The sequence below is a fragment of the Protobothrops mucrosquamatus genome, unplaced genomic scaffold, assembly GCF_001527695.2.
Source record: "Protobothrops mucrosquamatus isolate PMUCROS unplaced genomic scaffold, P.Mucros_1.0 scaffold76, whole genome shotgun sequence".
NCBI lineage: Eukaryota > Metazoa > Chordata > Lepidosauria > Squamata > Viperidae > Protobothrops > Protobothrops mucrosquamatus.
In genome coordinates, this window is record NW_015386453.1 from 1,462,263 (window position 1) to 1,487,337 (window position 25,075).

The following is a 25,075-nucleotide window of genomic DNA, read 5'->3' on the forward strand; positions in this document are numbered from 1 at the left end:
GGAGCTATGCCAGTTTGAAACAAGCATCCCAAATATAAAATGTGTTGCTCTAAACTTAAGACACCTGTGGTAGTACTTCCTGTGGGATAGAACAACCTGTTTTGAACATATCTTACATATAAATATAGATTTGTGGAGCTGAATGCGGTTATAAAGGAGAGTCACCTGCATGTCTTCTCTAAATGTCCATATGCATGCACCCATTCCACCTACAATTATGTCCATATACTATACCTGTACTATTATTGTATTTTCAGTTTGCATTTTTTGTTCTGTGCTACAATATAATGCTGCAAAGTTTCAAAATAGTATATGTTTCAAAACAGCTCCTTCTATGCTCCCACCTGTTTGACTGTATTCTCTAGAATACAACTGACAATTCAGAGAGCAAAGGAAGCTCTGAATAGAACTGTCTACTAAAGAAAAAGGTGTCTCCTATCATTTCAAAACAAATCCCCATTCCATTTGTTTGAGTCTTCAGGTAACCTTTGATGGGAACACAAGTTTGCTTAGCTCAATAACTTTTCTTTTAGAAGTACTGAATAGCACATTAAGAGGTATGACTTTGCCAAGCAACGAGAAATCTGAGGTAATCTCCACAGGTCACCTTTTGTCAATTTGATCTCCTCTTCCAGATGTGTCAGGCTTCAATATCTGACTCATCATAACCAAATTAGTTTTATTGAAATTCAAATGTCTGGAGAGTATCAGGTTGGAAAATCTGATGTGAGGGACAGTTTTGCTTAGAATTCAGGCTATGATATTTTCCTGTTTGTTTTTTTTTTAAAAAAACTGGCAAATCTGAATTAAAAGAAGAGCGGAGATGGGCAGTAAAAGTCTAGTTTTTCCCATCCCAAATTTGCTGCTTTCAAGATCTCTTACTAAGGAAAAAATGAAAAGGAAAGATGGGTTTGTCAAAAACAGATCATGCCAGACAAATCGTATTGCATTCTTTGACCAAGTGACAAAATTAGTGGACCAGAGGAATGCTGTGGATATAATTTACTTGGACTTCAGTAAGGCATTTGATAAAGTAGATCACAACCTACTACTTGACAAGATAGAAAAATGTGGGTTAGACAGCATCACCACCAGATGAATTCGTAGCTGGCTGACTGGCTGTACTCAGCGTGTGGTCCTCAATGGAAATGCATCTACAAGGAGGGAAGTGTGTAGTGGGGTGCCCCAGGGCTCTGTTCTGGGCCCAGTGCTCTTCAACATCTTCATCAGCGATTTGGATGAGGGGATAGATGGGGAACTCATCAAATTTGCAGATGACACCAAGCTGGCAGGAATAGCCAACACTCCAGAAGACAGGCTTAAGATACAGGAGGACCTGGACAGACTTGAACACTGGGCGCTATCTAACAAAATGAAATTCAATGGTGAAAAAAGTAAGGTTCTACATTTAGGCAAGAAAAACCAAAGGAACAGGTATAGTATAGGGGGTACCTCACAGTAGTAACTGTGAGAGGGATCACACTGAGCCAGCAGTGTGCTGCAGCTGCCAAAAAGCCAACTCAGTGCTAGGCTGCATTAACAGAGGGATAGAATCAAGATCACATGAAGTATTAATACCACTTTACAATGCCTTGGTAAGGCCACACGTGGAATACTGCATCCAGTTTTGGTCACCACAATGTAAAAAAGATGCTGAGACTCTAGAAAAAATACAGAGAAGAGCAACAAAGATGATTAGGGGACTGGAGGCTAAAACATATAAGAAACGATTGCTGGAATTGGGTATGTCTAGTTTATGAAGAGAAGGATGAGGGGTGACATGATAACAGCCTTCCAATATCTCAGGGGTTGCCCCAAAGAAGAGGGAGTCAAGCTATTCTCCAAAGCACCTGAAGGCAGGACAAGAAGCAATGGATGGAAACTAATCAAGGAGAGAAGCAACCTAGAACTAAGGAGAAACTTCCTGACAGTTAGAACAATTAACCAATGGCACAACCTGCCTCCAGAAGCGGTGAATGCTCCAACATTGGAAGTTTTTAAGAAGAGACTAAACAGCCATTTGTCCGAAATGGTGTAGGGTTTCCTGCCTGAGCAGGGGTTGGACTCGATGACCTCCAAGGTCCCTTCCAACTTTATTATTATTATTACAAATATTACAAAACCAACAAAATTAACCCTCTCCTCAACAACAACAACAGCAAACAGATGCATTCGTTTCATCCTGGGATTTGGGCTTTAGAACCAGCACAATCAACCATTAGTCAATCATCTCTTGCTTGCCATCAAGCATCTAAGTCATACAAAAGATAGAGAAAGTAATTTTTCTACTTTCAATGAATATTCCAGACTCTGTACTTTATCAGATGAGTTTCCTTCAACTGTCCTGCTTTCAAATGCAGATTGTTACTCACTCTGTTCTTCTGTAGAATTAGTATTTGCACACTGCCTTGCTTTAAATTCTCTAATGGTGCAGAGAAACACAACTGTCTCATTCACTGAGTTTGACATGCTGACATCCAGCTGGCTTTCCTACTCACTCTCACTTGCACCTGATCATCTCACATATGGGTTCTGTCTTGCACCCTTGAGCTTCCTATTTAAAATGTGCTCATTTGGCTGTGATTTTGCATTTTTCATCCTTTCCGTCTTGCTCTCACAAACTGCATGTTTATGTTTTTCTTGAGGCACAGGAATGGTGGAATGATCACTAACAAGCACTTCTCTTTTTTCTTTTGCTGTTTTCTTGCTGACGCAGTTGACCGGACAAACTGTGAGTCTTCCATGAAATGGGTGATGGTGATGATAATGGTGATTGGGATGGGATGGGAGAGAAGAAGCCAAACAGTGATTGCTTTGCTGATCTGAATAGCTACGCTTTTATTCTCTGTCTGCAGTGTGAGGCTATCACATTATTCTTGGGTAGGGTGAGGTCTTCTAAGTATGAGACCAGTGGTCCCTTGTGTGTTAGAATTTTGTATTGCTCATTTTTCTTCCCACTTTTCTGTTTCTTAGTGCAACAACCACCTGAATTCACAACACAACCAGACAAGGAGATTGTTTTATATCCCACTGATGAGATTATCCTGAAATGGGAGGCTATTGGAAATCCCCCAGTGACGTGAGTATTGACAAGCTTCAATATTGTTTCCCTTATCCCAGTTCCATTCCAAATGGAAAACTTTTAGTGGGAATTTTCTTCTTAGGATCCTAGGATAGTTCTGTCTATATCATATGTTTCCTTGCTTTTATTTGTTGAAAAATAGACATTTTTTGTGTTGTGGAAAGGCAAGGAAGAATTGGTCTGAGGAAATAGATTTATCTATTTTTTTCTTAAGCAGTTTCATTCCTTTTTTATTTTTCTGGTTAAAATTGCTCTTTTTTCCAAGGCAGGTATTTGAGTGTAATATCAACTACTTTATTTGGGGGGGGGAGTTGGGTTGGGGCTACAGTTTGAATGTAACAGTTAACTACCATTCCCTAGTGCTATGGACATAATTTAATTTAGCATCCCCTTCCCTCCTCTCCCCCCCCCCTCCAATCATAAAGAAAATCAGAAGATCTAATCATTTATCTTCCAAGTCAATGTAGTTTGGCCTGGAGACACTTTTTTTTAATTAATGGAGGCCCTCTGCATGCTGATACTGGGAAATGTTATTATTAGAGAGACACCCCCAATTTGGTGTTTGAGGAAAGGTGGAAGAAAAGAGAAGAGGATGACCGGCAGTAAGATGGATGACCTCAGCTACAGTGGCAATGATTGCACTGTTGGAGGACCTGAAGGATCAAGTTAGGGACAGATTGTCTGGGGGGAAAAAATCTATGTGGTCACTAAGCATGGTTGATTGATGATACACAATCGATTGATCGATCAATCAATCAATCAATCAATCAATTAATTGAGGTAGTTGGCCTGAGAGAGAGTGACTGACCTAAAATCCTCCAGTGACTTTCTGTGACTGAGATGGACTAGGTAATCGCAGATTCTTTATAATTTTCTCAATGTGTGAGAGTATGTGGATGTATAGTGTCAACCTCACTCATCCAATTTCTATATTGAGCTAAGAATACAGACTTCCTTGGAAAGGCATTATAGAGATAATATACATAGAAAGAATATTGAGAACAAAAACTGGTATCTAATTAGCTGGTGCACTTTTTTCCACCTTCAACTCAATCTTGACTCTTTGCAACTGCTTGGAATAGACCCAGCAGTTTTCTTGGCAAGGTCTTCTTCAGGAGTGGTTTGTCCTTTTCAAGGGCTGAGAGAGAGTGTCTGGCCCAAGGTCACCTAGCTGGTTTTGTGCCTAAAGCAGGACTAGAACTCATGGTCTCATGGTTTCTAGCCTGGTGCCTTAACCACTGTTTTTTCAAAGATAACAATGGCAATAGAGTAATAATATACATCCTGAGACATAATATTTCTGCCAGGAACAAATCTGTATGAATTCCATTTTTTCCAGCTATAACCTTCCTCTGTTTCAAGCCTAAGTTCCAATTTTGAGTCAGAACAAAGCAAACTAAAAATAGTCCTTATCTCCATAATGTACAGTATATCTACCAATAAAGGAGAATATTTGTAGCTCAGGGTTGAAATGAGGAGTCCTTGGTGCTCTCTGAGCTTGCTTGTTTTCTTGCAGACATTTTATTACCCTAACTAGGACCAGCACTGATGATGTTGCCTAGTTAGGGTAATGAAACGTCTGCAAGAAAACAAGCAAGCTTAGAGAGCACCAAGGAAACCTCATATAGTATATCTATTTGCAGAAGTCCTTGAATTTTCATCGCAGTTCAGAGCTTTGAATTTGACTTTTCTAAGATAGTAACTGAACAGCCCTGAGACTGACTGATTTTAGGAAGGGATTTCCACTATCGATATTGGACATTTCTCAGTGCACAATGCTTCTAAATTCTGCTGTTCTTAACATCTCCGTTATTCCCTTCTATGCTGGAAATGTCCCTGACCTTACTTGGACCTCTGCTCCTCGTGTAATTGATTTCTCTCTCTCCTTACCCCAGTTCTTGTGTGTATCAGAGGAATCATTGTTTGCCTGCTTTTAAATCCCCCCACCATACATTTCCACCGCCACCTCTCCAGTCGCACCCATCTTAATTAGTGCAGACTGAGAACCAAGGTTATTTATAGAAATAGACCAACCTGCCAGTCAGAGGTTATTAAAAAATAGCACAGGAACTCGGTAGGAAGATTGCATCCCCTTTTCCTTTCTCATGTGTTTTCCTTTTGGCAGGTACCGCTGGACCAAGGATGGGGAACAGTTTGATCCAGAACAGGTGCAAGGGATAAAACAGTTGGAAAATTCAGGGACTCTGATCATCCATGCAAACAATGGGAATGTGCCAACTAGGTTCAATGGGCTATATCGGTGTTATGCCAGCAACATATTGGGCACAGCCGTGAGTTCTGAGAGCCGCATCATTGTTGAGAGTGAGTCCCTCTCTGCCTCCCCCAAGGTGTCCTTCCTGCTTCTCCCTCCCTCTTTTATAAGTGTGCCCACCAATTCTCTGCCTTCCTCCAGCTCTGTATCACTTGCACACAGCCATATGCACACACACTCACACACAAACATTTCTCATTCTGGCTTTGCTGATGAAGCTTATTTTAGGACCCACAATGATGCAGCTTAAGGTGTCTACACACATATATACACCCTTTCCAATTTTTTTGAGAAATAAATGTCTCCCTCCCTCTTACAATAAATGTCTATGCCTGGGTCTTTTCCCCTTTTACCTGCCTGGACTCCCCGGAGTGTAGCCGGTTGCTCTTGTTCCCATGGATACAGTTGTCATGGTATCATCGTGTCATGTGATGTAATTGCCAGCCCCTCCTTCTCCTGCCTTCTTTCTCTCCTGCTCGGCCTTGCTTTCTGCATGTCTGTCAAGGAAGAAGGAAAGATTTAAAAGCTGGAGGGATACAGGAAAGTAGACATCCACTGATATCAGAAAGGATGTATTTTTCAGCACTAGTAGTGATGATTTAAGAACATCCTCTCTCTGCTCCAAAATTGCAGTGATCTTGGCTGAAGTTCTCAAAATAAATCTGCCTGCTATTAATAATAATAGCTGTTGCTATTGAGGATGTTGTATTAATAAAAATATCAGAAATCAAGCATGAGTCAAGAAGTCCTTGGTTCAAGTTGCATCTCAACAAGCATGTATAAATGACTACTAGTTCTCTGAGACAGCAGGTGAATTGGTAAACTGCTTCGGCTTTAATTGGCTGGGTATGGCAAAGCCTCTCCACTCACTGAGTAATGATCAAAAACCTGTTAAAATACATTTTTCCCTGAGGCACAGTGAATAACTGGATACATTAAAAACCTAGCCCAGAGACTATGCAGCCAATTTCTCTCCATGTACAGTAGTCTTTTTTCCCCCTCCGTGATAATTCCCCTTCACCCCCCTCCTATTCACTAATTGCTTCGATTCCTGCTTCATTGCCTTCCAGATGCCCCACAGTGGCCAAAGGAGGAGGTGGCACCCATCACAGCAGAAGAAGGGACCCACACAGTCTTACCCTGTAACCCACCCACCAGTGCCGATCCACCTAAAATCTACTGGCTCAACAGCAGTGAGTATTAGAAACTGTCTTTTCCAAAGACTGTGAATTTGATTGTGACAGATCACAACACATGGAATGATTACTTTTCTCAAAGAACTAGAAGAGCTGACAGTAAGCCAAGTGCTTTGGATGGACGGCAAGAGGTTCCCAGCAGAAGTGAAGGAATCTGGATGTGGCGGATGGATGGGGATAGTAAATGGGGCAGGGTAGGTGAAGATGGGAGAGTTGCAAATACATGATCTCAGGTAATTCTTTGATCATGTCATTCAAGAAAGATGTTGAACTCTTATAGACAATCTGATTAAAGATACAGACTCAGATAAAAGCACTATGTATGGTGTTTTGCTTTGAACTGGCTGCTGGATCATTTCAGAATATATTACATGCCAACCTGAGTCCCAGAACATATGAGAAAGTAAGAAAGAGGAAAGGCTTTCTGTAAACTTTTAGGAGACGTGTTCTTGTTGGGAAGAGAAGGTTTGACTGGAAAGAATATGGGTCCAATCCTCCACTCTCAGGGACTAATGTACACTCTGGTTACTCCCAAGTTTTTGGAACCTGTTTTGGAAGTCAAAATTCATTTTTGAAACACAGGAAAGAATGAAGTTCCTCTGCTATGACCACCTCCTCCAAAATCTCCACATGAAGATGATAATTATGACTTAGAAGTAATAGAATAACTTTGCTTTCTTTCATGTCATGAATGCTTGGGCCAAGAAGCAAAGTGGTTTGGCATTTGGCTGTCTTATGATAATTCTTTCTGCTTTGCTATGACTCATTTGCTTCTTCTCCTTCCCACCTCTCTTTCTGCAGAGATTGAGCACATTGCCCAAGATGAACGAGTCACTGTAGGCCAGGATGGAAACCTCTACTTTGCCAATGTACAGATGAAGGACAGTCAACCTGACTATATCTGCAATGCCCATTTCCAAGGTCCACGACTCATTATCCAGAAAGAACCCATTGAGCTAAAAGTCATCCCAAGTAAGTCTTCAGGACACCCTATGTTGAGGTGCTCTGTGTTGTGGAGTGAGGAATTAGCTAGCTATTGCAGGAAGATATTGACCACATTTTTTTTATCCCGATCTTCTGCCCACCCAGCTTAATTGATGGTCTTAACATAGGAACTGTGAAGTCCTTGTGGAAATCTGCAAAATTATGAGATGAATTTTTGCCTGAAATCTTTATTAGGCTTTATCCATGGATTTTGCTATAGGTTGTCAGGTATTTGGTTCAGATTTAGTATTTCAGTTTTTCCCAACCTGTTGCCCTCCAGATGTGTTGGATTTCCATGGGAGTTAAGGTCTAAGCATGGACAACAAATTGAGCAATGCTACAGCATTTGGTTCCCAATACTGTTCTTTGATATTTCGCACTTGGTATGTTATGGCCAGTATTGCACAGTGTTGCTGTCCACTGAATCATAAAACTAGAAGCACTCACCTAGGCTGTTGGTTCACTGATCAATGCTGGCACTCAAATGAAAATATCCCCATTTAATAGTTGCCCAACTTCTGATTGAACACATCCACAAAGGAGAATTCTTCTGACAATTAATTTCATTATCAAATAGCTCTTACCATTAGGAATTTTCATGTAACATTGAACCCAAATCTGACTTCCTGTAATTGAAAGAATGTTATTCTGTCTTTTAATTCTATTCTGTATTCTGTGTCCTGCATTATCTTCCTCAAGGACACATTAGTCAAAATGCATCTGATCAATGCAGAATAAGGTAGAATCTTTCTTTCTTTTTTTTAACTTGGGGAAACTGCCTGTAATATTTGGCAGCAAAAATCTGTTGCTTCCCACCTAGGGGGCTTAGAGACAAGTGAATCAAAGCAGTGGAGACAGGGTTTGTGATATAACCAGGGATGAAATTATGAAAATTGAGAGGTAGATTCATGGAAAGTTTAAAACTCTGAGAAGAGCTTTGTAGCAGTGAATTATGGAAGCATATTATTTATCATCATCACATAATGCTTGGAAACTAAATGATTTACCAGAAATAACAAGAAACTACAGCAAAGATGAAGACTTAGAGAAGTGATGTGTAGAACCCTTTTGTATGTTCCTAGCAATGACAGAGACAATAAGGTGCGGTGGTTAGACTGATGAATAAAACTCGGGGCACTAAGTTGAAGTCTTCATGATCACAGATCTCATTGGGGAAACTCAGCTGGTCTTTTATCTCTCTGTCTAGTATGCCTCATCAAGCTGTTGTGAAAGTTAAAGAAGAGGAAGAGAAATATCCAAGCAAATTGCTAAAGCCACCTAGAGTTGATTTTCAGAGTGAGATGGGCAGCATATGAAAGAGAAAGAAAGAAAGAAAGAAAGAAAGAAAGAAAGAAAGGAAGGAAGGAAGGAAGGAAGGAAGGAAGGAAGGAAGGAAGGAAGGAAGGAAGGAAGGAAGGAGGAAGGAAGGCTAAGCCATAACCTCATTTAGAAAGTTTGAAATTGAGGAAGGCTTTATGAAGAAGTGTGTGTCAAACTGCCTGTAAGTTAGTGGAGCCAATGACATACTCTTTACTTTCAGAACATGAATATAAAGTCAGTCAAAAGCCAAACATTCTGCAATTGTGTTGGCCTAGGCCATCTGCACATGTGGTCTTCTGATATCAAGTAACTCTTTTCTTCTCTCTCTTCCCACAGCCAACACTTTCTCATACCAGAAACCAATTCTAATTGTGCCAGAGAGCACACACAAGAGCTACGTGGCCTTGTTAGGAAAGCCCTTGATACTAGAATGCATTGCAGCAGGGCTGTAAGTATTTGGAAATATCTGCCATCAAAAATAAAACATATATGGCAATGCAATCCTGTATCTTTCTAATGCCATGAGTCCAGAGAAGCTTCCTTCCACAGGGACTTTGCATGAACAAATGGATGAAAATAAACATTAGTCAAAGGATTGCTAGTGCAGATTTGAAAGATGCTTCACTAAACCCATAAACTGATGAAATATAGGTAGTCCGTGACTTACAACCACAACTGAGCCCAACATTTCTGTTGCTGAGCAAGACAGTTCTTAAGTGAATTTGGCCCCATTCTATGACCTTTCTTGCCACAGTTGTTAAGTGAATCACTGCAGTTGTTAAGTTAGTAACATGGTTGTTAAGTGAATCTGGCTTCCCCACTGACTGAATAGGGAATGGGAATGAGAATGGGAGAGCTGGGTATATCTTTTGGGTTATGATAACAAAAATGGCCAATGAGATAAGAGTACACCTTGATTTCAGTAGTTGTTTTTAATGCTATCCCTAATGCTATCCCCATTCTCTTGTGAACAGGCTGATAGATTGGAGAGGCCTCTATCTGCCTGTGTGTTTGAAAGGGAATGGATATGTTTTAAGGCAGGGGTCCCCAACTTCCGGTCCATGGACCAGTATCGGGCCGCGGGATGCCAGCAATCGGTCCGCACAAACAAGGAAAGCCCCATCTGCAGGATACAGGCAGCACACAAAACCACGCCCCCTCCGGTCTGTGGAAAAATCTCTCTCCACATAACCGATTCCTTGTGCCCTTAAGGTTGGGGACCTCTGTTTTAAGGGGTTGTGACTTCCGACTTCCAATTGTTGGGGAAAATACAGCTTGGGGTTTCATTTTTGCTCCTTGCTGGTTTGGAGAGGCAATGGAATTCTCTAAAGTCATTTTTTTTTCTCTTTTGGACTGCATAGAAATTACCCCATCCTTTGAGTGGCCTTGGAAGTATTTATTGAAAACATTTCTATAGCCGCCCGTCTTATAACCAGCTCTGGGTGGCTCCCCATCAAGTAGCAGAGATTTAAAAACCAAAATACATCAGCAGTAATTAGAAAAACATTTTGTTCATTTGCTACTCCAGGGACACTCAGCTCCTCCTGCCATTCAGCTGCTGGTTTGGTGATGAGAAGGAAAACATCAGCAGAGAAGTGGAATGATGCCCTTTGATTACATGCTTTAGTAGTGGTTTAATTAACTATGCTATTAGGTAGCAACAAACAAACAATGAAGAGCGGACTGAGGAGACAAAACAGCCTGGTGTCTTGCTGAGGCAATTGGCAAGCCAATCCCTGCTCTGCTATGAAGCTCATGTTTTCTCTAGGCCAAACTATTTCACAGGTTTCTTATGAACATAAAATGAATATGGTAGGAGCTGAGTGTCTGGTGGGCTGATCATCTGAAAATCATCTACTTCTTCATCCAGCCGTGGTGGCACTGTGGTTAGAATGCAGTACTACTTCTGCTGCCTGCCGGCTGCCTGTAGTTCAGCAGTTCGATTCTCACCGGCTCAAGGTTGACTCAGCCTGAGATTGGTAAAATGAGGACCCAGATTGTTGGGGGCAATATGCTGACTCTGTAAAACTGCTTAGAGAGGGCTGTAAAGCACTGTGAAGCGGTATATACGTTTAAGTGCTATTGCTATAATCCCAAATGCATTTAAATCAATGAGATAATTAATCATGTCCTGAGTCAGCTCTCACTAATCTAGCACTTTCCAGATGTGTTGGACCACAACTCTTGTCATCCCCAGACAATGTACATATAGGGATCTAGATGATGGACTTTAGAATCCAAGAAATTCAAAAAGTGCTAAGTTGGGGGAAAAAGGACTTAACTGATTTGAGTGGTATCACTAGTACTACTCTCTTGATCCAGATGCATCTGGTGAGTTCTAAGGAAAAATTAATTTCAAAGGTAATAAAGGCAACTCTTTTACAAATAAATACATATATAAATACATTCTTTTTTAAAAAAGAAAATAGTTTCCATAAACCCTCACAAAATGCAAGTATCCCCTTTTGCTCTATGCACAGGAGAAAATGCCTCTTCTAAGATGATGAATTCTCCCATCTGCAATTTGTATATGTTCTGTTTTAAAAATAGTCTCAAGTAAAGTCCTTTTTTAACTGAACAACATAATTTTAAGCAGTGACTTAGATCAGTAACAGTCAACTGAGTTAGAAGCCAGCTTTATACACGCTCTTTTTCTTCTTCCCTTTCTCTGCAGCCCTACACCGTCGGTGGAATGGATCCACCTGAACAGACTGAACCCTTCACCTGGGGTGACCTTTGAGAACTACAATAAAACTCTTTGCATCCCAAGTGTGACGGAGGATGATGATGGAGACTATCAGTGTATTGCTCGTAATGAGCATGGCAGCATCCGCCACACCTATACCGTTAATGTTGAGGGTATTTCCACAATTTTACTCCAGCAGGGCCCGATAGGATAAAAATGGGAAAGATTTTGAGTAGTCAAACTGACACCTAGCAAGACTGCTCTTTTGAGAAAAGATTATGGTGAGATTAGTAGATGTTACAAACATAATGTCACTCCAAATTGCTTATTCCTAGAGCCTGCCATTTGATGTGACATTATTAGGTTGTGTTTCTCTCACTAAATGACATTCAGTTGTGTGCAGAAGATCAAGTGGAATGGAGGCACAGTGTAATTATGTCATATACTGTGATTTAGGATGTTAGCAGGAAGAGTAGAAAAAACAGAGGCAACAGTCATTTTTTAATGCTTTGGGAGAGAGGGGAAAGGAGTTGCATTAATAGCAAAATATTAAATAAGGCAGCTTACTTGAAAGATGGAAGTTTCTAAAATTTCTTAATATAATTTTGTATACCTAAAAGCCATCTTTTTTAGCCAATTATACTAGCCATCCATGTATGACTGTATTAAATGAGGCCATATCATTTTTCCAATTATATATATATATATACAGGGCTTTTTTTCTCATAGAACGCCCAGAACGGAGTTCCGGCACCTTTTTTGAATGGAACCTTGTAGGGTAGGCAAGGCGGGTTGTATGACGTGTGTGAGTTCCGGCACCTTTATTTTATTTTATTTTTTCAAAAAAAGCACTGTATATATATATTAATTTTAGTGGCAAAGCAACAAGATAAGAGCTGGGTAATCCAATCCACAGATCTTAGCAGCTCAGTGCTCTATATATGTGGTGGTGTAAAACAAAATATAACTAAAATATTGACTGTGAATAAAAACCTAAAGTTTAAGCTTAACCAGTCATGCTAGCTATAACCCAGCCCAAACTTAGCACTCCATTGCATTCATTGGAGAAAATTTAAGCAAATGCTTTGTATTTTAATTTTCCAAACTTTAGCTGGGTTGTTCTCCCTTTTAAATAAAAACAACATTATTATTCAACTATTATCCTGATATTCCACGCTTTTAGAGCTTAAACTTAAGACCAGTGATTGCCAGCAAGGAACACTTTTTTTCTGCATTCCAAGGAGTACACACACCACAGCTTAGCAAATCTTTACACAGTGTTTTATTGCAGCACACAATTTCCCCAACAGCAGCCTATAGCTCTGGGTCAACTCCACCTTTCTAGAATTTGCAAAGTGATGTTGCCATGCAAACGTGTATAATACACAACCCTTTATATTCAGTCATTTCATACTCAGTCCAAAAGCTAAAATGACAATTATTTGAATTAGATGAAATTTCCTAGTTGAAGAAGAAGGCAGGTTCTTCCCTGCCTTGAAGAATTTATAAAAGAAGGGGGATGCCCCTTTTGCCCTCTAGGTGTTTTGTATGATGACACCCTCCCCCACTCTCACATTATTGGTTGGCATGGTGATTCAAAACAAATAAAGCATCTACTTGCCTATATACCTGATTGAAATCTGAGAGGTAATAGAAAGGGAGTCTGAGGACAACTCATTATAAAGTGAGCACTGTGTTAGTCTATATAAAAATAGACCTGGGAAGCTCATTTTCCTCACTGTAGTGAACTAATTTTGTCTTAATGGATGCTATTTTCATCTGATCTTCTTTTCTCAGCTGCTCCATACTGGATAAAAATGCCCGTGAGTCAGATTTATGGACCAGGGGAGAATGTCCGCTTGGATTGCGAAGTTGATGGAAAACCTAAGCCAAGAGTGTCATGGAGCATAAATGGGACTCCTCTGAAAGGTGAGTGAATGGGCGAGAAGAAAGGCAGAGAAAAAGCAGAAGGCTACCTTAGCTCCCTGGACCTAAACACTTGGCTGCTTTTCAGATGTGATGCCAGATCCAAGAAGAAAGATTCAATCAGGAGCTTTAATCTTCAGTGAAGTGCAACCCAATGACACCGCTGTTATCCAGTGCCAAGCCCACAATAAGCACGGCAGTCTCCTGGCCAATGCATACATCCTTGTTGTCTGTAAGTTCATCTCTCCGCTTTGAATCAAAATGGGGCTCTCACTGTTCAAAGGACAGGAAGATATTACTATAAAAAAACCTAGCAAAGGCTATTCCAATTGTTCTATCATATCACCAACCTTTCAGTTTTCACTTTAAAATTCCTCCAGTAGCTCTTTCTCCTACAGCAAGATAGGAATATGGATGAAGTCTGCAGTTCAGACACCTTTCCAGGGAATGGCATTCCCTGGCAGTATTTATAAATTATGTACAGAGTCTGCTTCTCTTTTTTGCTCAGGCCTGATGACAAAGGCCTTACAATGACAAAGGCCCCTTTTGCCTCCAAATTAATGCCATGATGTGGCATTGGAGATAGCACCCCACTGAGGCAGTGGGTAGTCATCTTAGTGGGTTTAGCAATGGCTCTTCCCAGAAGCCTTTAACTTAAGGAAAGGAAGGAAGGAAATATATTAAAAAGTGAAGGTTTGTTTAATTTAACAGGCTAATGAGAAGAATACTTACAGTATTCTTGCCTGCTATTCTGGCTCATGTGTCCAGAATAGAGCATGTGTTTAATGCTTATCATGGCATTAAAAGAACCCTTGAATATGCTGAGTGCAGACTTTTTTTCTGGTTGTTTTCCATTGACTTACAATCCCCTTCTTCTGGGGTGGTATTGTGTGTTAACAGGACTTAGGGCCAGGGAGGGTTTCTTGAGGAGATGAGTATCCTGCCTTACACTCATTGGCCTTTTTGCTTTACTCCAGGGTTGCCAGCAGAGATCCTGACCCCAGATGGCATAGAGTATGCTGTGGTGGAGAACCAAATAGTGATCCTACATTGCAAGACATTTGGGGCACCCAGACCTAAAGTGCAGTGGTACAGTTTCTGTTTTGTGTCATTTTCAGAAAGCACAATGTGTTTTGTCCATAGCTGCTCTGACATTGTTTATTTGGCCCCAGTTATATATCAAAATTTTCTTAGTATCACTCATTTCATTTGTACTTGGAAAACATCAAATGCCTCTTTGGATTTTATTAGCCTAGCTCTCTCAAATAACAAACTAATGGGCACAATGCCAGTGCCAATGGAGGAAGAGAATTGGGCCAGTGAAAAACACAATTATACTATTAGCATATTCAGGAAATTGCAGAAGTTACACAAGGGAAAGAAAAAACAAACATATATATTCCATTGCTCCATTCTCTTTTGGGATAAGCAATATTAGGCAAAATATAGTAAAGGCCTAAGAAATAGCACTTTAAACAAAATAAATTAAAGGCAATTAAAGGTGTTATATATGAAAAAATTATTAGGAGCTGGATTGTGTTGCAAAATAAGTGCACTGAGGGTACTATAGAGAGATCTCTATTTGTCATACCTCCTTCTTGTTTTCATTTTCCAGGTTTATGGAAGACATGAACCCTGCCCTAAAAGATGAACGAACCTTTATATTCACAAATGGATCCCTGAAACTTCAGGAAGTCCGACGTGAAGACGCAGGAAACTTCACATGCTTGGCTGAAAATGATCAAAACAATGTCTCCATCATTGCTCGCCTAGTTGTCAAAGGTGAGATCAGATTTTCCAACTATGCATTAAATCAGAGAGAAATATGAGAGAAAATAGTTGACCATAAGAGATGTGATAGGAAGGAAGTAACCAGAAACAAAGTACTGTAGCTTTCAGCTAAATCCTCTAAAACTGTTTTTCTCCCAACATTCCACTTCATAAGTGGATGTGGCAGGTTATGCCAGAGTTTTTACTATTGGTCAAAACATCAGAGGCATCTGTAAAATCCAGTGAAATGAGCATTGTGTCATGATGCTCTATTCCTTACACACATGCATATGACATGATGACAATAAATATCAAAAGCTTGTAATACAATGTTGTGATGCCTAATTCATCATTTGTCTCCTCCTTGCCTCCCTACCAATGCCCACATGAATGAGGTTCTGCCAGGCCATCTGCCTGTGACATCAGACTAAGCTTTTAATCTGGCAAGACTTTCCGAGCGTTCATGTCCCTCCTGGGAAGAGGATGAGGGGAAGTTGGTGTTTATTTATGCTTGCTAATAAATTCTTTGTACCTAAAGATGTATTGTCTTTTCTCCAGTGTGGAGAATGGCTTAAAGATAATCTCTTCATGTGGAAAGTGACCTGAAGACTTTCATTTAAAATTAAGTACTGTAGATGGCAGTTTTACTTGGGAGCAAATGTAATGATGTTTTAGAGAACTGTGATGTTGTCAAATGTGAAATGATTAGTTTACGCAATACACTGAACCATAGATCAGCAACTAACAACATTTCAGCCTACCAAATTGTGTGAATTCAGCCCACACGGACCCTTTTATGGTTCAATGCATTGTGCAAACCCAAAATTAGCTTAATTGAGTAAAGCACGATTAAGCTTCATGTGAACTTAATAAAAGAGTAGCACAAACAGATTAGTTGAAAATGTTTTTTTCTGGCTCCTTTCAAGGCATATGCTAGGCTAAAATGTTGCCTTGTTTGTGGTTCAGTCTGTGTTGAGTAGACAGTCTTTGTGAAAAATGTAGGAAGGAATCACGTTTTACTTCCTTAAGATGAAAATGAGGGACTGCTGCTGAGATTTTCAAGCTGGAAAATGTCTTGGGCTAGTCATAGTTGTATTAAGAAGCATTCAAGCCATGCTGAAGAATGATTAAAAAAAAGCCAAGTGGGATAAATGTATGAGAAGACGATAGATGCCCACAGTAAGACTTTATGGGTGGAGAGGCTACAATACAATATTCCATTCCTATTGCAGGAGCAACACAGATTGAAGAGGGACCTATCAACATGGAAAAGAAGCAAGGTGAGAGTGTGATGTTCTACTGCAAGGTACTGTTTGATGAGAGTATTCCGAAGCGTGGTATCCAATGGCGCCTAAATGGAAAAGATATTGAAGAATCAGATGACAATAACAAGTAAGTTCAAAGAGCACAATCATGTTGAATAAAAGCTTAGGGTTCAAAGGACTTTTGCATTAACTTTACTCTGACCGTTGGTCTTTCCCTAGATACATCATTGGTGACATGTCTCTCACAGTCACCAACGTGGACTACTCTGATCAAGGAACATACAGCTGCCTGGCTTGGACCACCCTTGACTCTGTAGAAAAAAATGCCAATCTTTTGGTGTATGGCAAGTACCAAAAAAGGAAAAGATTAGATCTGGATTGTTTCTCTCTTGAGGTTAAACTTCAGACCAGGGAAATCTCAAAGGGATGCAGTGATATACCTGACACATGGGTACTAAATTGGTATTTAAAAAAAAAAACACTAGCTTTTTGCTGTGTATCTATTTTTGCAGTTTGGCCCATGTATATTTCTGGCAAAGCCATTTACAGTTCAGCACTTTTACAACAATAAAAACATAATTGAAACAAAGCAACTTGTCAATAAATAAAAATAACAGTAATTATGTAACAGTGATATATCAAATATACATGGATTTCAAGAAGGGAATGCCAGTTCCAAAAACAAGGTTTCAGATTATGTTTTGAGGTAATTAAAGAAGGTGTAAAATGTACCATAATGGGAAGGGAATTGCATAGCATTGAGACAGCTACAGAAAAGGCACTTTTTTGTATTACACTATTACTTACTTTCCTTACTTTTTCTTTTAAAATGTTTATTGTTTTTAATTCTTTAATTCACTTTAAATTCTTTTTTTAAAAAAAATAAAAATTACAGATAGTTCTTGACTTATAACAGTTCATTTAGTGACCATTCAAAGTTATAACACCGTTGAAAGTGACTTATGATCATTTTTCACGCTTACAACCATTGCAGCATCCCCATGGTCACGTGATCAAAATTCAGATGCTTGGCAACTGACTCATATTTATGACCGTTGCTGTGTCCTAGGGTTATGCGATCACTTTTTGCAACTTTCTGACAAGCAAAGTCAATGGGGAAGCCAGATTCATTTAACAACCATGATACTAACCTAACAACTGCACTGATTCACTGAACAACTGTGGCAAGAAATGTTGTAAAATGGGGCAAAAATCACTTAACAAATGTTTCACTTAGCGACTGAAATTTTGAGCTCAATTGTGGTCGTAAGTCAAGGACTACCTGAATAAGAAAAGGCTCTCTCTCCAGTTGATTCCAGGCAGGCCTCTCTTCTTAGATGCATTCCCTCAGAAATCCAAGACTGTATGTTCTGATTGGTAAATTATTTAATTTTAGTGGGATATTATTTGGGAGGAGATTAACTCTTAAAATTAAGCTGGATGATTCACTGAAATGTGGAGAGTTCTAAATATTGATAGCAAAATTTATTTACCAAATTTATTTTCTGCCCATCTCGCAGTTCAGACGACTTGCAAAATACAATTTATAAATTTTATAAGTATAAATGTAAATGCCACAATTTACATACATATGTAATGTAATTTATGTTTTATATAAAACATAGTGCATAAGACAAAGCAGACATTGGTCTGTTTTTTTTAATGAGGTGAATTTGTTTCTAGTGTGTTACAAAAATACAGAATGAAACCCAATGAATAATGGCTTTGAGCCACAAATGTACAGAAAACTGACAATTCCGGATTTTCAGAAATAAGCTTCTGTTTAAAGAATCTAGTTTTAATTACATTTAATCAATCAACAACTTTAAAGGCTACAGATTCAATCTACTTTAGATGGCGGATTACTCCGTCAGCAGATAATTTGTAAAAATTAAAGTTGTAATTCTGACACTGAAGGGGGAGTGAAAGGATTCAAATTTTCACACTGTGACACAGGCTTGGAAAATCTGTTTGGGGGGAAAAATCGGATTTTTCTTCTGTAGTGAGGACAGACAGGTGGGTGGCTGTCTCATTATATTCTTTTTTTGTCAGGCGAACCTGGCCCTGTATCAAATCTGGAGGTGCAAAGGCAGCAGAATCATCAGGTAAAGCTGACATGGACCCCCGGAGATAATCACAACAGAGAAATAAATGGTAAGGAATCGTGCTGAGTATCTTGCAATTAAGGAGAAATGACCCCTGATTAATCAGAACTCATGGATTTTCCTTGGAAAAGGCATCCACAAGGACTGCTGCTTTCATCAAAATGACAAAAGCAGTCCTGTTGCACCACAATCTTAGGCCTTTTTGTATCCACTATTTTTCTCTTATAGCAGCACTTAGAAAATATTTGTGGCTAGAAAACACCCTAGACAGCAACTTTATATTTCTTTGTTTATATTGCCACTGTTACTTGTGACTTAGCATAGTTTAACAAAAGACTGATGGAAAAGATGCAGCTGTCTGTGATGTATAAAATGACTATTCAGTGCTTCCTTACAGATATCTCTGAATTTTGAAGCTAGATATAAATCACACACTGGTAAAATCGTCATTTTTACATTTCCCTGTTTCTGTATATGTGTAGAAATACAGAAACTATTCAGTAAGTCAGGGTACTGAATGAACCCGAATGCCTGGATTTGCACATCATGCTAAACCAAAAATTAGCTTCATCTATGTACAGGTGCATTTTACCTCAGCTTGTAGCATGAACCTAGGAAAGCCGTAGGTAATAGCAATTTTAATGAGTTTTTTAAAAAAAAATCATTCAAACTCTCAGATTATGTTTCCCTTCTCCTTCACAGAATATATTGTGTTTTGTGAAGAAACCAAATTTGGGCCAGCAGAAATGGAATTGTTAACTACTGTCCCAGGGAACCAGCCATGGACTATTCTTCACCTCTCTCCATTCAGAAGTTATAACTTCTATGTACAGGCCAGCAATGACCAGGGGAAAAGCGAATTAAGCAGCCGGTCTGCCAGTCATGCCACGGAACCTGCAGGTAAGAAGGTTCAAGATGCTGGAAGAAGGCTATAGGCAATGTTCCTTGTAGGTGTTAACACAACCATGCCATCCACAAAACAGTGCTGCCCCACAAACATTGGCTCCTAATACCCCTGGGACAGGCATTTTCAGTCTGGGAGGCACAGTGGACATTTGGTTTTGGTTGATTCAAGACATCCCCGAAAGTAAGACTCAATGGGAAAATAAACCCTAACATGATTTTTCAGAACACTTATAATATAAGCCCCGCCCCCAAAATAAGTCCCAGTTAAAATCGTCAGCCAGACAGACGCATTTAGTACCGTATTTCCCCGAATATAAGCCCTAACTGGAAAACAAACTCTAATGCGTCTTTTGGAGCAAAAATTAATATTAGATCGGGTCTTATTTTCAGGGAAACATGGTACAGACATCCCAGTATAACTCCAGTCTCTTTGTTTTTCAGCACCTGAGCGAAACCCATCTGATGTCAGAGGAGAAGGAAATGAAACCACTAATATGATCATCACCTGGACGGTAAAATATTGATTCATTCACCTCAGTGATATTGGTCCCAATCTCTTGTACTCCTCATCCACAGATTCATTGCCACTGGCATCATTTGTAGGATTATGTTGTAGTGCAAGGAGTGGTTGCTAGAGTTGTTGAGTTTTTACTGAAAAGAAATTCTGAAAAACACCTGATGGGGTCATTTTTCAAGGTTGTTGGATTTATTTTTCATGGAAAGATTTGTTCCGTTGCATAAGGTCCTTGAGCATGTCTGCACAAATACAGCTCGCCATCATGAACACAATCCATGGGCTTAATGTTCTTGGGTACATAGGAGGCTTAAACAAACGCCACCAAAGGAAGTAATCTACAGTTCAATTAGCTCCAAGGATAGAATAAAGAGGCTTGCAAAAACCAAATGTTACAGGTAGTCCTCAAATCACAACCTTTCATTTAGTGACCAAAGTTACAACAGCACTGAAAAAAGTGACTTATGACTGGTCCTCGCACTTACGGCGATCGCAGCATCCCCACAGTCATGTAATCAAAATTTGGGTGCTTGGCAAATGGCATGTATTTATGATGGCTGCAGTATCTCGGGATTCTGTGACTTCCATTTGCAGCCTTCCCTGTCATCTTCCAAGAACAGAGCCAATTGGACGAACTGGATTATCTTAACAACCACATGATTCACTTCAATTATTCACTCAACAACCATGGCAAAAAAGGCTTTAAAACTGGCCGTGACTCACTTAAGAACTGCCTTGCTTAGCAATGGAAATTCTGGTCCCAATTGTAGTTATAAGTCGAGGACTATCTGTACATGAGTAGAGATCTACATTTGGTTTTTGCAAGCCTCTTTATTCTATCCCTGGAGCAGATTGGACTGGAACTGTCCCATATGGTGGGACTGAAGGATGGCAACTTCGGAGGATGGGTACCACTGCTGCCTTCAAGGCGATCAGCATTTTTCAAATCCAGCTGCACACATCCTGTTCAACTCCCCAAATTTTGCAGTGTTCTAAAAACAGTTGTGCCCTGATGTGTCTTTGGGGTGGAAGTGTACCTCCATTTTTCAGTTCATACAGTTATCTAAATATGACCAAGTTTCATGAGAAACTTTAGCTGTTTTTGTTTACCTCCTGCCCCCATAGATCAAGCGGATGAGTATGCAAGAGCTTTTTAATAATAGCTTCTTGACTGTGCCATTTCCTCCTGAGAAAGTGTGATTTGTTTCTACCTAATTTGATTTTAAATGGGAAGCAAAGACCATTCTGTATCATCAAGCTCTTGATGCTATATGTTTATCACATCCACATTACCTTTTGTGGTTTATTTATTTATTATTAAACATGTACTTTGCCGTTAGGCATCTGTAAGCACTTAAGGCAGTTTACAGCAATGCAGAGAAGTTGCTTATGTGCAAATTTGTTAAATTGCTATTGCTTTGCTGGCTTCCTGTGCCGTTCAAAATCATATGGGCTACTTCACGGTGAATCTTCCTTTCTTGGGTTATCATGTGTGCCAGTGACAGAAAACGTGTGTGTTGCAAGGTCTGGAAGTCATGTTTGTGTTGAAGCAGTGTATGCCCCCACAGCCCAATTGTCCATTTTAGTCTCTTAACTCTGTTTGGGTTTGCTGTGTTGTTTGTGTTCCAGCAGAAATAGGTGGCAGCATACCAGTGTGCTTCTCTTCCAGTATTGTCCCTGAATTGCCACGCTTGTCATAATGATAGGTTATTTTGGCTGAATTCCCAGGAAGGAACTGATGCCAGATGCTTCATTTCAGAGAGGTTTCTACCAAATTCAGCTGTTATTCCTGCTACAGCTGGCCTGGCACTGGTTGCTTCGCATGGTTCATTTGTAGAGGAAGATGCCATGTAAAATCCCACACATTTCAAAGATGCCAGTTGCTTTTTGTGTCCTGAATTAGAAATGTCTTTCTCTTCATGGAAAAAGGGGGAGTTGGTTATGGAAATCCCCTTCTTTGTTGATGCTATCAGGATTCCCAGAAGCGCTTTGACTCAGAGAAAAATTGGGATAATAAAACTAGCTTTATAATCAAGAAGTGTTAGGCATATCATGCTCTTATTTGGAGAAGGTGAAATGAACAGAAGAATTTAATGAAAAAAATCCTAAGATTTTTTAGAATTTCCCAGTAGAATTAAGAGCATAAAGCTGGTTTATCACTTCAAAAAAGGTTTTGTTTGCTTATTTGTTGCTAAGGAGAAGACAAAAAGTAAGCCTTGCTTACAAGTGATATTTACATTTGAGACGTGTAACAGGTGAACTTTAACTTCGCATTAGGCATTAGATGGATGACCTCTGAAGAAAATTTGCAACAAAACACCTTATTATAAGATATTTTTTTCTTGCTCCCATCTCTTCTGTCTTTGTGCCTCCGCCTGCTGGTGTTTTGGAGACTTGTGGTGCTTCCAATGCATGGTTTCCTCAATGTTTTCTCGAGCTGTGTCTTCCTTCCAGATTTGATCATTTCTACCTTACCTCATGTTGTATCAAGAGATGGAAAAGTAATGCATCTCTTGTTTGGATGGCCAGTTGAGTAGTTACCTATGGCAAGCAATTGGCCATGACATAACTATCAGGCTGCCATTCAAAAAGAAAGTGGCAGACTGCCATTATTTCCCATTTATTTATTAAACAAACTTATGTAGCTGCCCAACTTACACATAGTTAACTCCAGGTGGCTTACAAAATATAAAAGAATCCACCATATAATAAAAACCCATTAAAAAAAACTACACTCCCCATAACACCAACAATACAATCAAATCAGCCTCTTGATTGGCTCCATCTCCATCTCCATTCATGGTCCCCAGGCCCACTGACAAAACTTTTTGTTTAGGGCCTTTTGGAAAAGCAACAGTCAACTGTACCTCTTGGGGAGTGATGTTCCATAAAGAAGGGCCCACCACCAAGAAGGCCCTTTTTTGTGTTCTCACCAGATGTACATCCCTAATTGATGGATTTAATGTACAGACAGTGAAAGTATGCTTTTAAAAACAAGCGTGAAAATCCTTGGCAGGCTCATCCCCTTGCACCTCATGTTCCATTTTGTCAGCTGTTGCTCTGTTGCTACTATCTGTTGTGATAGCCATGTGTCCAGAGGCAGAAAAAGCAGCATACAGATAGTCCTAGACTTACAATAGTTCATTTAGTAACCATTAGAAGTTACAACAACACTGAAAAAATGACTGATGACCATTTTTCACACTTAGGACCATTGTAGCATCCCTATGGTTATGTGATCAAAATTCAGATGCTTGGCAACTGAGTCATATTTATGACCATTGCTTTGTCCCGGGGTGATGTGATCATTTTTGCGATCTTCTGACAAGCAAAGTCAATGCGGAAGCCAGATTCACTTAACAACCATGTTACTAACTTAACAATTGCAGTGATTCACTTAACAAATGTGGCAACAAAGGTTGTAAAATGGGGCAAAACTCACTTAACAAATTTCTCGCTGAGCAATGGAAATTTTGGGCTCAATTGTGTTCATAAGTCAAGGACTCCCTATATTCTACACCAGTGATGGCGAACCTTTTAGAGTCCGAGTGCCCAAACTGCAACGCAAAACCCACTTACGGTATGCATTGTAGGGTGCTGGGTGGGTGTGGCCCATTGGCTGGGTGTGGCCCATTGGGTGTGGGTGGCTGCGGTGGTAACGGTAGACTTGGTGGGACTAAAAAGTTCAGTCAATCAATTCCAACTTTGCAAGATCTTTTTTTTCCCCGTGAGAAGTTGAAATTGACTGATTGATTGAACTTTTTTTTCTTTTTTGCACACGGCGGCGGAGGCCTAAAGCGAAAAGGTTTTATAAAACCCAGCTGAAAGCCTAGGACTGGGGCGACGGTGTGTGTGCCCACGGAGAGGGCTCTGAGTGCCGCCTCTGGCACCCGTGCCATAGGTTCACCACTACTGTTCTACTCCATAGGCCCTTTTATGATTTCCAATTTGACAACTTTCTGGTGCCATGATTCTGGGTGTTACAAGAAAAATCAAGAGTGGACATTCTGGAAAGCATAGGAAGAGGTCATAACAAGATGGGAAATCAAAGAACAAGTATAACAGACAGACAGGAATCCATTGCTGCAACATGATTCTTCAGACTTGGGGTTTTTGATTTACTCCCATCAAAGACCATATTACTAAGATGGACACTACTTTGGAATGTTCAGACCTCTAGTCTGAACTACAAAGAGTATTTTTAAAATATTATTCACTTTCCTGGGAATTTGGATGGGATGGGCTAAGTAATCTAGCCCACTGTGAGTGATACCTACTTCTTTATACTATAGGTAACAAAAGCTGACTTTCCTATCACCAGGACAGAAGAAATATGAAAAAAAAAAATACCGCAATAACTTTCTGGCCAGACCTCTGCTTCCTGCATATCTGAAATACCCACTTATTTTTTATGAAGACTAGATCACAAGTTGATTTAAATTCAGGATCAGATTTGGTAAACGCAGCTATAAGGTTATCCATTAATCTATTTGTCTTCTCAATACTTGAGAGGAAAACAATTAAAAAGAAATGGGGTAAATCCCCTTCCTAAGCTATTTTAGGTCAGGTGATAAATTAGTTCTGTATTAATAACAATTCAATTGCTAAACCCTAATCTCAACTCAGTCTTGTTAATGAAGGCACTGTGAATAAAAATCATGCTTGGAAAAGGTATTTTCAATCAGGAACAATGTCCAAAGGCTACAGATTTGTCTTCTACACCCACATTTCTTTGGTGTAATATTCTGGTAATATTATGATGGACTTTTATTTCTAACTATTAAAAATGTAATATTCTTCAGTTTTTCTTTTGCCGAAAGGAAAGGAAAGGAAAGGAAAGGAAAGGAAAGGAAAGGAAAGGAAAGGAAAGGAAAGGAAAGGAAAAAAGGTCTAAGCTTGTCATTTCTTTGATTGCATGACTCACAGTTACCGGTAATTCATATATAAAAAGAATCCCTCCTTTTATTACTCTTCTTCTACATTCTATGGATCTGCTCCTGAATTTTGGGATTGAGTTAACCCAGTGGTCTGCCTCCAAGTTCTAATCCC

General features: G+C 39.7%; 1 protein-coding gene across 1 annotated transcript in view; it reads left to right on the top strand.

Moving 5' to 3' along the window:
• The window catches only part of L1CAM (L1 cell adhesion molecule), a 65,954-nt gene that overhangs the window by 6,077 nt on the left and 34,802 nt on the right, over positions 1-25,075 (top strand). The window contains exons 3-17 of the mRNA XM_029283398.1: positions 2,974-3,079; positions 5,208-5,404; positions 6,425-6,547; positions 7,352-7,522; positions 9,191-9,302; positions 11,529-11,713; positions 13,338-13,469; positions 13,555-13,698; positions 14,444-14,555; positions 15,082-15,248; positions 16,469-16,628; positions 16,721-16,845; positions 18,554-18,655; positions 19,309-19,506; positions 19,954-20,024. Of these exons, the coding sequence (XP_029139231.1) occupies positions 2,974-3,079; positions 5,208-5,404; positions 6,425-6,547; positions 7,352-7,522; positions 9,191-9,302; positions 11,529-11,713; positions 13,338-13,469; positions 13,555-13,698; positions 14,444-14,555; positions 15,082-15,248; positions 16,469-16,628; positions 16,721-16,845; positions 18,554-18,655; positions 19,309-19,506; positions 19,954-20,024 (2,105 nt within the window). The remainder of the gene's footprint in view (positions 1-2,973; positions 3,080-5,207; positions 5,405-6,424; positions 6,548-7,351; positions 7,523-9,190; positions 9,303-11,528; positions 11,714-13,337; positions 13,470-13,554; positions 13,699-14,443; positions 14,556-15,081; positions 15,249-16,468; positions 16,629-16,720; positions 16,846-18,553; positions 18,656-19,308; positions 19,507-19,953; positions 20,025-25,075) is intronic.